The sequence below is a fragment of the Hemitrygon akajei genome, chromosome 13 (assembly GCF_048418815.1).
Source record: "Hemitrygon akajei chromosome 13, sHemAka1.3, whole genome shotgun sequence".
Classification (NCBI taxonomy): domain Eukaryota; kingdom Metazoa; phylum Chordata; class Chondrichthyes; order Myliobatiformes; family Dasyatidae; genus Hemitrygon; species Hemitrygon akajei.
The window spans coordinates 1873595-1887225 of NC_133136.1; the positions used below are offsets into that span (position 1 = coordinate 1873595).

The following is a 13631-nucleotide window of genomic DNA, read 5'->3' on the forward strand; positions in this document are numbered from 1 at the left end:
ATGCTGTAGGTGGGGTTTAAACTAGAATTTTCCGGGGGATGGGAACCAGAGTGCCAGAACATTAGCAGAGAGGTTGTGGAGGCAGATGTTGGCAAGTCCTCAGACATAGTCAGGAATTAAGGTTGAGCGTGGTACGACTAGTGTCAGGAGCTGCATGTATTTCAGTTTAAGAAGTATCACAGAAAAGGTGGATGATAACACTGAAGATGAGGTTTACAAACAGAGGCAATGTGTAGTGAGGAGGGGCTGTTGATAGGGCAAAATTGCAGTCAACAGGATGAGTTGCAACGTAAAAGGCGGACAAAATCGAAAAGGGTGAATACAGGACCAAAGATATTGTATCTGAATACGTGCAGTATATGGATTAAGTTAGATGAACTAGCAGTATAGCTGCAGATTGGCAGGTATGATGTTGGCATCACTGAATCATGGCTAGGAACTTAATGTCCAATGATACACATTGTATCAAAAGGACAGGCAGGAAGACAGAGGGAGAGGCGTTGCTCTATTGGTAAAAAATGAAATGAAATCATTAGAAAGAGATTGAATCATTGTAGATAGAACTAAGGAACTGCAAGAGTAAAAAGACCCTGATGGAAGTTGTATTCAGACCCCCAAACAGTAGTAAGGATGTGGTCTACAAATTACTATGGGAATAGAAAATACATGCCAAAAGGGTAATGTTACAATAGTCATGGGGGATTTCAATATAGAAACATAGAAAACCTACAGCACAATACAGGCCCTTCAGCCCACAAAGTTGTGCCAAACATGTCCTGAGAAATTACCTAGGGTTACCCATAACCTTCTATTTTTCTGAGAGAAAAATGTATGTAGATTAGGAAATCAGGATGGTGCAGGATTGCAGGAGAGGTATTTCTAGAGTGCCTATGAGATGGGTTTTTAGAGCAGCTCATGGCTGAGTCTTTTCTCCTTGGAGCGATGGAGGATAAGAGGTGACCTGCCTTAGGTGTATAAGATGATGAGAGACATTAGGTATATCAGAGGTTGAATAGTCAGAGGCTTTTCCCCTGGGCTGAAATGGTTAACATGAGTGGGCACAGTGTTAAGGTGCTTGGAAGTAGGGACAGAGGAGATGTCAGGGGAAAGTTTTTTACTCAGAGAGTGGTGAGTGCATGGAATGGGCTGCTGGCGACGGTGGTGGAGGCAGATACAATAGGGTCTCTTAAGAGACTTTTGGATAGGTATGTTGAGCTTAGAAAAATAGAGGGTTATGGGTAACCCTAGGTAATATCTAAAGTAAGTACATGTTCAGCACAGCATTGTGGGCCGAAGGGCCTGTATTGTGCTGTAGGTTTTCTATGCTTCTATAAGCCCACTGGAGGATCAGGTATTTTGGATTGGGTGTTGTGCAATGAACCAGAATTGATTAGATAGCTTAATGTAAAAGAACCTTTAGGAGCCAGTGATCATAATGTGACAATTCACTGTGAAATTTGAGAAGGAGAAGCTAAAGTCAGATGTATCAGTGTTACAGTGGAGTACAGGGAATTACAGAGGTATGAGAGAGGAGTTGGTCAGAATGACTGTAAAACAACACTGGCAGGGATGATACAGAGCAGCAATGGCTGTAATTTCTGGAAGCAATTTGGAAGATGCAGCATATATACATCTTTCAAGAATCACTGGATTCTGGAATGATTTTGGAAGACTGAAAAATTACAAACGTCACTCCACTCTTCAAGAAGGGAGAGGCAGAAGAAAGGAAATTATCGGCCATTAACCTGACCTCAGTGGTTGGGAAGAAGTTAGAGTTGATTATTAAGGATGAGGTCTCAGGGTACTTGGAGGCACATGATAAAATAGGCTGTAGTCAGCATGGTTTCCTCAAGGGAAAATCTTGTCTGACAAACCTGGTGGAATTCTTTGAAGAAATAACAAGCTAGATAGACAAAGGAGAATCGGTGGATATGTACTTGAATTTTTAGAAGGCTGAATAACAAGCTATGAGCCCATGGTATTACAGGAAAGATTCTAGCATGGATAAAGCAGTGGCTGATTGGAAGGAGGCAAAGAATGGGAATAAAGGGAGCCTTTTCTTGTTAGTTGCCAGTGACTAGTTGTGTTTACCAAGAGTCTGTGTTGGGACCAATTCTTTTTACATTATATGTCAAAGATTTGGCTGATGAAATTGACTTCTTTGTTGAAAAGTTTGCAAATGACATGAAGATAGATGGAGAGGCAGGTAGCTTTGAGGAAGTAGAGAGGTTACGGAAGGACTTAGACAGATTAGGAAATTGGGCAAAGAAATGGCAGATGGAATACAGTGTTGGGAACTGTATGGTTATGTACTTTGGTAGAAGAAATGAAAGGGTTGATTGTTTTCTGAATGGAGAGAAAATACAAATAAACTGACATGCAAAGGGACTTGGGAGTCCTTGTACAAGATTTCCTGAAGATTAATTTGCAGGTTAAGTCTGTGGTGAGGAAGGCAAATGAAATGATAGCATTAATTTCAAGAGGACTAGAATATTAAAATGAGGATGTAATGTTGAAAATTTATAAAGCACTGGTGAAGCTTCACTTGGAGTATTGTGAGCAGGTTTGGGCCCCTTATCTTAGAAAGGATGTGCTGAAAGTGGAGAGGGTTCAAAGGAGATATACGAAAATGATTCCAGGAATGAATGGCTTGTCAAGTGAAGAGTGTTTGATGGCTCTGGGCCTGTATTCACTAGAATTCAGAATAATCAGGGGTGACCTCATTAGAACCAATCAAATGGTTAAAGACCATGGTCGACTGGATGTGGAGAGGATGTTTTCTATGGTGGGAGAGTCTAAGAGCAGAGGACATGGGTTCAGAATAGAGGGACATCATTTTAGAACAGAGATGAAGAGAAATTTCTTTAGCCAGAGCATGGCAAAACTGTGGAATTCTTTGCCACAGGCAGCTGTGGAATCCAAGTCTTTATGTATATTTAAGGCAGAGGTTGATGGGACGATGGGGGAGGTGTGGTTGAAGGACTATGGGCAGAAGGCAGGAGATACAGGCTGAGAGGAAAATTGGATCATGATGAAATGTCGGAGCAGACTCGATGGGTCAAATGGCCTAATTCTTCTGCTATATTTTATGAAAAGTTGTTTACACAGAGCACTGGAATGCTCTGCTGGGGTAGTGGTAAAGACTGATACTTTCAGGGCATTTATGAGACTCTTATATAAGCACATGGATGATAGAACATAGAACATACAAATCTACAGCACATTACAGGCCCTTTGGCCCACAATGTTGTGCCGACCATGTAACCTACTCTAGAAACTGCCTAGAGTTTCCTTACCGCATAGCCCTCTATTTTTCTGAGCTCCATGTACCTATCTAAGAGTCTCTTAAAAGACCCTGTTGTATCCGCCTCAACCACTGTTGTTGGCAGTTCATTCCGTGTATCCACCACTCTCTGTGTGAAAATCCTACCTCTGACATCTCCCTTGAACTTACTTCCAAGCACCTTAAAACCGTGCCCTCTCAAGCCAGCCATTTCAGCCCTGGGAAAAAGCCTCTGGCTATCCACACGATCACTCCCTCGCATCATCTTATACACCTCTATCAGGTCACCTCTCATCCTCCGTCGCTCCAAGGAGAAAAGGCCAAGATCACTAAGCCTATTCTCATAAGATGGAGAAATGCAGAATTACATGGGAGGGAAAGGTTAGATTGATCTTGTGTTGAAAGGGTGCCACAATATCGTGGGCAAAGAGCCTGTACTATGGTGTGTTGTTCAGTGTGAGTTAAGTCTGGGCCTATTTGGAAAGTAGTCAGTGCACAGTTGTTGAGGGAGTACACACGCTGTGGAAGGCAGGTTGACACAGGCTGGATTAGTTTCAGTAAGACATTGCATCCTGTACTCACGTTGCCTTTCTCAAATTTATTGACGTTATTTTTGCTGTCGTAGAGCATGCGATCTCCTGTGTCACCCTGAGCGCCGATCAGGCAGATGAAGACGTTGGCATCTGTGCCACTGCCGCTGACAGTGCCAGTGTAAATGATGATCCTGTACTTCACCACTGTAAGGAACAGACAGAAACCTAGGATTAACAGTGACTCTGCTGGCAGGGTTAACAGTGAATAACACTGGTAGGATTAACATGATAACACTGGTAGGATTAACAGTGATATCACTGGTAGGATTAACAGTGATATCACTGGTAGGATTAACAGTGTAACACTGGTAGGATTAACAGTGTAACACTGGTCGGATTAACAGTGACAACACTGGTAGAATTAACAGTGATAACGCTGGTCGGATCAACAGTGATAACGCTGGTCGGATCAACAGTGATAACGCTGGTCGGATCAACAGTGATAACACTGGACAGATCAACAGTGATAACACTGGTAGGATTAACAGTGATACACTGGTAGGATCTCAGCTCTGCTCAGCAGTCTTGTTTGCAGCCAATTCCTATCCAGCCAGGATGATTACCTTACCTTCAGCTTGAAGCAGGAGCCACAGATCTGTCATGACTCTCTTGTCCCGGCTGCAGCAAACTGCTTAAATCTCAAATATGCCTCAGTTTCAACTAAGACAATAACTTAGAACGGAAAACATTGGATGCCAGAGAGTTGCATTAAGTCCATAAATTTCCTTCTGTGTCAGATGGGCTGATGCATAAAACTACAGGACATCGGAGGAGAATTTAGGCATTCGGCCCATCAAATCTGTTCTACCATTCCATCATGGCTGATCTATTATCCCTCTCAACTTTCTCCTGCCTTCTCCCCGTAACATTTGACTAATCAAGAATCTATCAGACTTTGCCTTAAATATACCCAATGATGTGGCCTCCACAGGCGTCCGTGGCAAACAATTCCACAGATTCACCACCGTCTAGCTGAAGAAATTCCTCCTCATCTCTGTTCTAAAGGGACATCCTTGTGTTCTGAGGGTGTGCCCTCTGGTCCTAGATGCTCCCACTATTAGTGTTATGTCATTGATACACTATCGTACTGTACCACCCCAAAAATTCGGTATGGTGAAACATGGAGGTTGGAGCCTGATGCCTAGATACCCAGAGCCTGGAGACCCAGATAACCAGAACCTGGAGATCCAGGTACCCAGAGCCTGGAGACCTAGATAACCAGAGCCTGGAGACCCAGGTACCCAGAACCTGGAGGCTGAGAAACCTAGAAATGGGAAGCCCAGGTACCCAGAGCCTGGAGGGTAGATATCCATCTGGTGAGGAAGCGAATGGCCCAGAAGGGTAGAAAGAATGTCAGGGCAAATGGGGACGTGTCTGAGGGCCAGTGGACTGTGCAGAAAGCCCTTCTCTTTGGTTGTGGCTCCAGAGAATACCACAGCTTCTGCAGGAGATCAGAAACAAAATGGCAAGAAATAAGATTTTAAAAACAGCAATAATAACAACCAGAGGTCAGGTGAACAGCTTGAGCATCAGCTGCCTGCAATCCCTCCTACGTCACTTGGCCATTCACTCACAAGGCTGGACCTCATCCACCAGGTCCCCTTCAGCAGGCAGCTCCCGTATAATCTCATTATCGTCTTCATTGATGTCAAGCCACCGACTGCATCTGAAATTATACTTCTCTTTTGTCAGTGATTTCATTAAAGTCACCTGCAATTAAAAAAATAAAAAACACACAGCATTGCAATGTGGACAGAACCATCTGGCAAGAACATTAGACCGTAAGACACAGGAGCAAAATTAGGTCATTTGGCTCATTGAGTCTACTCCACTATTCTATCACAGCTAATTTATTAACCCTCTCAACCCCATTCTCCTGCCTTCTCCATTTAATCTCTTACATCCTTTCTAAACTAGGACCTATCAATCTCAATCAAGCATTGATTGTCTGCAGTTGTCCACCCAAGAGTTATGCAGAATGGATTACTGGGGAATGTAAGGAAGATGAAGGAGGACTTTGCACTATTAGGGGGTTAAGATCAGTGGAGAACTGTTGCAGATGTAGCTTAGGCCTGGGGTTGATCTGCCATGCAAGCAGATTGGAGGGGCCCAGTGGCCTACTCCTACTCTGATTCACCTGTTTCCTTCCAATGCATGTAGTTACACTTAGCATGTAGTTCAGGTCCAAACAACAAACTGCCCCAAAAACAATCCCAAATTTCCCATACACTAGGGTGAAATGTTAGAAATCTAGGTGCATATAGACCATAAGACCATTTAACAAGGTACCCATGCAAGGCTTATTGAGAAAGTAAGGAGACATGGGATCCAAGGGGACTAGCTTTCCTGCAGAAGGCAAAGAGTGGTTGTAGATGGGTCATATTCTGCATGGAGGTCGGTGACCAGTGGAGTGCCTCAGTGCTCTGTTCTGGGTCCCCGACTCTTCATGATTTTTATAAATAACCTGGATGAAGAAGTGGAGGGATGGGTTAGTAAATTTGCTGATAAAACAAAGGTTGTTGGTGTTGTGGATAGTGTGGAGAGCTGTCAGAGGTTACAGCAAGATGTTGATAGTGTGCAAAACTGAGCTGAGAAGTCACAGATGGAGTTCAACCCAGATAATTGTGAGGTGGTTCATTTTGGTAGGTCAAATATGATGACAGAATATAGTATTAATTGTAAGACTCTTGGCAGTTGGAGGATCAGAGGGATCAGAGTCCATAGGACACTGAAGGCTGCTGCACAGGTCGACTCTGTGGTTAAGAAAGCATACGGTGTATTGGCCTTCATCAATCGTGGGATTGAGTTTAGGAGCCGAGAGGTGATGTTGCAGCTATATAGGACACTGGTCAGACCCCACTTGCAGTACTGTGCTCAGTTCTGGTCGCCTCACTATAGGAAGGATGTGGAAACCATAGAAAGGGTGCAGAGGAGATTTACAAGGATGTTGCCTGGATTGGGGAGCATGCCTTATGAGAATAGGTTGAGTGAACTCGGCCTTTTTTCCTTGGAGCAGCGGAGGATGAGAGGTTACCTGATAGAGGTGTATAAGATGATGAGAGGCATTGATTTTGTGGATAGTCAGAGGCTTTTTCCCAAGGCTGAAATGGCTAACATGAGAGGGCACAGTTTTAAGGTGCTTGGAAGTAGGTATAGAGGAGATATCAGTGGTAAGTTTTTTTACTCAGAGAGTGGTGAGTACGTGGAATGGGCTGCCAGTGACAGTGGTGGAGGCAGATATGATAGGGTCTTTTTAGAGACTCCTGGACAAGTATATGAAGTTCAGAAAACTAAGGGCTATGGGTAACTCTAGGTAATTTCTCAGGTAAGGATCTATTCGGCACAGCTTTGTGGGTTGTACTGTAGGTTTTCTATGTTTCTCTGCCTTAACTATACATAAAGGCATGGCTTCCACAGTTACCTGTGGCACAGAATTCCACAGATTCACCACTCTCTAGTTAAAAAAATTCCTTCTTATCTTCCTTCCTCACAACAGACTCAAACTGCAAATTAACCTTTAGGGAATCCAGCACAAGGACTCCCAAGTTGCCTTGCACCTCAGAGTTTTGTATTTCTTCTACCAAACTGCATGACCATACACTTCCCGACAATTTATTCTATCTGCCATTTCTTTGCCCATTCTCCTAAACTGTCTCAACTCCTTCTGCAGCCTCTCTACTTCTTCAAAACCAGTTGCTCTCCTCCACTTATCTTCATATCGCCTGCAAACTTTGCAACAAATCTTTCAAATCCATCATTCAAATCATTGACATGTAAAGTAAAAAGAATCACTTGCAACACAGACCCCTGTGGAACACCACTAGTCACTGGCAGCCAACCAGAAAAAGATCCCTTTATTCCCACTCTTTGCCTCCTGCCAATCAGCCACTGCTTTATCCGTGCTAGAATGTTTCCTGCAATACCATGGGCTCAAAGGTTGTTAAACAGCCTCATGTGTGGCACCTTGTGAAAGGCTTTCTGAAAATCCAAGTTCGCAACATCTCCTTTGTCTAATCTGTTTGTTACCTCTTCAAAGAATTCCAACAGATTTGTCAGGCATGATTTCCCCTTGAGGAAACTATGCTGACTACAGCCTAATTGATCATGTAACTCCAAGTACCCTGAGACCTCAGACCTCGTCCTTAAATCCATTTCCCTTTCAGCCCCAATCTCTTGCCTTCTCATCTTATCCCTTGATGCCCTGACTAATCAAAAGTCTATCAACCTCTCCTTAAATATACCCAATGACTTGGTCTCCACACCCATCTGGGGCAATGAATTCCACAGATTCACCACCCTCTGGCTAAGGAAATTCCTCCTCATCTCCATTCTAAAGGGACCTCCTCCTCTTCTGAGGCTGTGCCAGAATGTCCCTTCATAAGGAAACATTCCCATCACATCCACTCCATCTAGGTCTTTCAACATTCAATAGGTTTCAATGAGATCCCCCCTCATTCTTCTGAATTGCAGTGAGTAGAGGCCCAGAGCCATCAAACACTACTTTAACATTAACCCTTTCTATCTCAGAATCATTCACATGTGCCACCTCTGGACCTTCTCCAATACCAGCATAAAGAAAGGGCATATACAGAAGCAAAAGTGAATGGGATGCTGGGTGATCGGAAAGCTTTTAAAATCCACAAAAGGCAACTGAAAAGCTATAAGAAGGGAAAAGATGAAATATGAGGGCAGACTATCCAATCATATAAAGCAGGATATGAAATATGTTTTCAGAGCAAAAGAGAGGTGAGAGTTGATAGACCACTGGAAAATGGTGCTGGTGAGATAGTAATTGGTGTCAAAGAAATAGATGAACTTAATAAGCACTTTGCATCAACCTTCACTGTGGAAGACTCTAACAATGTGCCAGAGATCCATGAATGTCAGGAAGCAGGAGGGAGTGTGATGGATAAAAAGTACTAGGTAAACTCAAGGGTCTGAAGATGGATAAGTCACCTAGACCAGATGGATTATATCCCGAGCCACAAGAGAGGTTGCTTTAGAGATTACGAGTGCATTAGTCATAATCTTTCAAGAATCAGTTGATTCTGGCATGGTCCCAGAGGATTGGAAAATTGCAAATGTCACTCCATGCTTTAAGAAGGGATGAAGGCAAAAGAAAGGAAATTATAGGCCAGTTAGCCTATCCTCAGTGTTTGGGAAAGTGTTGGAGACTATTATAAAGGATGAGATTTCAGGGTACTTGAAAACTAATGATAAAATAGGTCAAAGCCAGCATGTTTTCTGATGACGCTGTCATAGTTGGATGCATCAGCAAGGGAGATGAGGCTGAGTACAGGACTACGGTGGGAAACTTTGTTACATGGTGCGAGCAGAATCATCTGCAGCTTAATGTGAAAAAGACTAAGGGGCTGGTGGTGGGCATGAGGAGGGCTAAGGCACCGGTGACCCCTGTTTCCATCCAAGGGGTCAGTGTGGACATGGTAGAGGATTACAAATACTTGGGGATACGAATTGACAATAAACTGGACTGGTCAAAGAACATTGAAGCTGTCTACAAGAAGGGTCAGAGCCGTCTCTATTTCCTGAGGAGACTGAGGTCCTTTAACATCTGCCGGACAATGCTGAGGATGTTCTACGAGTCTGTGGCGGCCAGTGCTATCATGTTTGCTGTTGTGTGCTGGGGCAGCAGGCTGAGGGTAGCAGACACCAACAGAATCAACAAACTCATTCGTAAGGCCAGTGATGTTGTGGGGGTGGAACTGGACTCTCTGATGGTGGTGTCTGAAAAGAGGATGCTGTCCAAGTTGCATGCCATCTTGGACAATGACTCCCATCCACTCCATAATGTACTGGTTAGGCACAGGAGTACATTCAGCCAGAGACTCATTCCACCGAGATGTAACACTTATATGAAGTCATTCCTGCCTGTGGCCATCAAACTTTACAACTCCTCCCTCGGAGTGTCAGACACCCTGAGCCAATAGGCTGGTCCTGGACGTATTTCCACTTGGCATGATTAACTTGTTATTATTTAATTATTTATGGTTTTATATTGCTATATTTCTACACTATTCTTGGTTGGTGCGGCTGTAACGAAACCCAATTTCCCTCGGGATCAATAAAGTATGTCTGACTGTCTGTAAAAGGAAATCTTGCCGGACAAATCTGTTAGATTTGTATAAAGAGGAAAAGGGAGGTGAGAGTTGATAGTGGACCTCTGGAAAATGATGCTGGTGAGGTAGTAATTGGTGTCAAAGAAATGGCAGATGAATTTAACGGGTACTTTGCATCTTTCTTCACTGGAAAAAGTGCCAGGCAAACTGAAAGGTCTTAAGGTGGATAAGGCACCTGGGCTAGATGGACTACGTCCTAGAGTCCTGAGAGTTTGCTGAAGAGATAACATAGAAACACAGAAATCTACAGCACATTACAGGCCCTTTGGCCCACAATGTTGTGCTGACCATGAAAGCTACTCTAGAAACTGCCTAGAATTTCCTTACTGCATAGTGCACTATTTTTCTAGGCTCCAAGTACCTATCTAAAAGTTTCTTAATAGATGCATTAGTCAGGATCTTTCAAGAAGCACTTGATTCTGACATGGTCCAGGAGGACTGGAAAATTGCAAATGTCACTCCATTCTTTAAGAAGGGAAGAAGCCAAATGCGAGGAAATTATAAACCAGTTAATCTAACCTCAAAGATTGGGAAAGTGCTGGAGTCTATTATTAAGGATGAGGTTTCAAGATAATTGGAGACTAATGATAAAATAAGTCAAAGTCAGCATGGTTTCTGTAAAGGGAAATCTTGCCTTACAAATATGTTAGCGTTCTTTAAGGAAGTAACAAGCAGGGTGGACAAAGAAGAGGTAGTGAATGTCATTTACTTGGATTTTCAGAAGGCGTTTGATAAGGTGCCACACATGAGGCTGCTTAACAAGATAAAATTCTATGGTGTTACAGGAAAGATACCGGCATGGATAGAAGAATGGTTGACAGACAGGAGGCAGCAAGTGGGAATAAAAGGAGCCTTTGCTGGTTGGCTGCCGGTGAAGTGTGGTGTTATTCAGGGGTCAGTATTGGGACTGCTGCTTTTCACATTGTCAATGATTTGAATTGATTTTGTTACTTACATCCTTCATATATATGAGGATTAAAAATCTTTACGTTACGTCTCAGTCTAAATGTGCAATGTGCAATTTATAGTAATTAATAATAAACAGTATGTACAATAGGACAGACAATATAACATAGAAATACAATTGTGTCAGCTGAATTAATCAGTCTGACGGCCTGGTGGAAGAAGCTGTCCTGGAGCCTGTTGGTCCTGAATTTTATGCTGCGGTACCGTTTCCCAGATGGTAGCAGCTGGAACAGTTTGTGGTTGGGGTGACTCAGGTTCCCAATGATCCTTCAGACCCTTTTTATACACTTGTCTTTGTAAATGTCCTGAACCATGGGAAGTTCACAATTACAGATGTGCTGGGCTATCCGCACCACTCTCTGCAGAGTCCTGCGATTGAGGGAAGTACAGTTCCCATACCAGGCAGTGATGCAGCCAGTCAGGATGCTCTCAATTGTGCTCCTGTAGAAAGTTCTTAGGATTTGGGGGCCCATACCAAACTTCTTCAACCATCTGAGGTGAACAAGGCACTGTTGTGTCTTTTTCACCACCCAACCGATTCATACTGACCATGTGAGATTGTCGGTGATGTGTATGCCTAGGAACTTAAAGCTGTTCACTCTCGCAACCCCAGATCCATTGATGTCAATAGGAGTTAGCCCATCTCCATTCCTCCTGCAGTCAGAACCAGCTCCTTTGTTTTTGCGAATTGATGGCTTTGTGGCAAAGTTTTCAGAAGATACAAAGACAGATGGAGGGGTAGGTAGTGCTGTGGAAGCACCGTGATTGCAGCAAGACTTAGACAAATTGGAAGAATTGGCAAAAAAGTAGCAGATGGAATACAGTGTTGGTAAATGTATGATAATGCATTTGGGTAAAAGGAACAATAGTGCAGACTACTATCTAAATGGGGAGAAGGTTCAAACATCAGAGGTGCAGAGGGACTTAGAAGTCCTTGTGCAAGACTCCCAGAGGGTTAATTTACAGGTTGAGTCTGTGGTAAAGAAGACAAATGCAATGTTGGCATTTATTTCAAAGGAAATGGAATATAAAAACAAGGAGGTAATGCTGTGCCTTTACGAGACACTAGTCAGGTGTATTTGGAGTATTGTCAACAGTTCTGGGCCCATATTTCAGAAAGGATGTGTTGTCATTGGAAGAGAGTCCAGATGAGGTTCACAAGGATGATTCCAGGAATGAAGAGGTTAACGTATGAGGAGCATTTGGCAGCTTTGGGTCTTTATCACTGGAATTTAGAAGAATGTGGGGGAGAATCTCATTGAAACCTACCGAATGTTGAAAGGACTAGTTAGGGTGAATGTGGAGAGGATGTTTCCTCTGGTGGGGTTATCCAAAATAAGAGGGCACAGCCTCAAACTTGAGGGGGGAGGGCCTTCAGAACAGAGGTAAGAAGGAACTTTTTTAACCAGAGATTAGTGAAGCTGTGGGATGCTCTGCCAAGTCCGTGGGTATATTTAAACGGGAAGTTGATAGCTATCCTGATCGACAGGGCATCAAAGGATGTGGCAAGAATGTAGGTATATGGGGTTGAGTGGGGTCCAGGATCAGCTATGATGGAATGGTGGAGCAGACCCGATGGGCTGAATGGCCTAATTCTGCTCCTGTCTTATGGTTTTATTCTTTCTCAGTTAAGGGGATCAAAGCTCCTCACAATACTCAAAGTGCAGTCTGACCAATGCCTTATAAGGCCCAGGATTACAGCCTTGCTCTTATAGTCTAGCCCTCCCTAAATGAATGCTGACATTGCATTTGCCTTCCTCACCACCGACTCAAGCTGCAAGTTAACCTTTTGGAAATTCTGCATGAGGATTCACTATTCCCTTTGCACCTCAGATTTCTGAGTCTTGTTTTTACCAAGTTTCCTCCATTCCATTGTTGTGGACTTACTTTGTTCAAATGCCAACCAGCAAAGGGATGACGTTTCTCATGCCAGATCCGGAGTTTGTAAAATGTTCCCAGGTCTGGGAGTTCAATCTGCAAGAGATGATGACACATAATGTAAACAGATAATGACCATTGAACCACATTGCAAAAGTTCAAAGCAAATGCATTATCAAAGTACGTGTATGTCACACATAAAATCCGAGATCCATTTTCTTGCAGGCATTCACAGTAAATACAAGAAACACAATAGAATCAATGAAAGACCGTACCCAACAGGATGGACAAATAACCAATATGTAAAAAAACAACAAACTGTGCAAATACAAAACGAAAGAGAAAAAAGGAAAAAAATAAGAACAAAAATGAAAAATATTTAATAAAAGACCAATAAATTTGAGATGATTAATGCAGAAAATGCCAAGAAAAACCAGAAACAATCCAGCACATTACAGGATCCTGCAACAGTTTAACTCAATCTGATTACTTATACAGGCACAATCAGTGGCAAACATCATTCACCAAAATCTTGCTTTAAAATACAAACTTACAAAAGACACCATACCTTATTATAAACACAAGTCTGATCCAGTTTTAAAGTCAGAGTCCGACAAATTATATTACAATCAATCCATTATTACAGTTAGGGCAATCCATAATAATTATCCTGATATAATATTATGTGATTAATAAGCAAGAACAATTTACTTATTACCATTCCAAACACACATAACAGACAGAAATTAGTAAGTGAAGAACACCAGAAATATG

At 42.8% G+C, this 13631-nt stretch overlaps 1 protein-coding gene across 1 annotated transcript in view; it reads right to left on the reverse strand.

Annotated features, from left to right (window-relative positions):
- Positions 1–13631, reverse strand: part of LOC140737585 (lipoxygenase homology domain-containing protein 1-like) — a 394473-nt gene that overhangs the window by 186398 nt on the left and 194444 nt on the right. Inside the window, exons 17-19 of the mRNA XM_073064021.1 lie at positions 12867–12953; positions 5451–5586; positions 3866–4020 (exon numbers count right to left, since the gene is read on the reverse strand). Of these exons, the coding sequence (XP_072920122.1) occupies positions 3866–4020; positions 5451–5586; positions 12867–12953 (378 nt within the window). The remainder of the gene's footprint in view (positions 1–3865; positions 4021–5450; positions 5587–12866; positions 12954–13631) is intronic.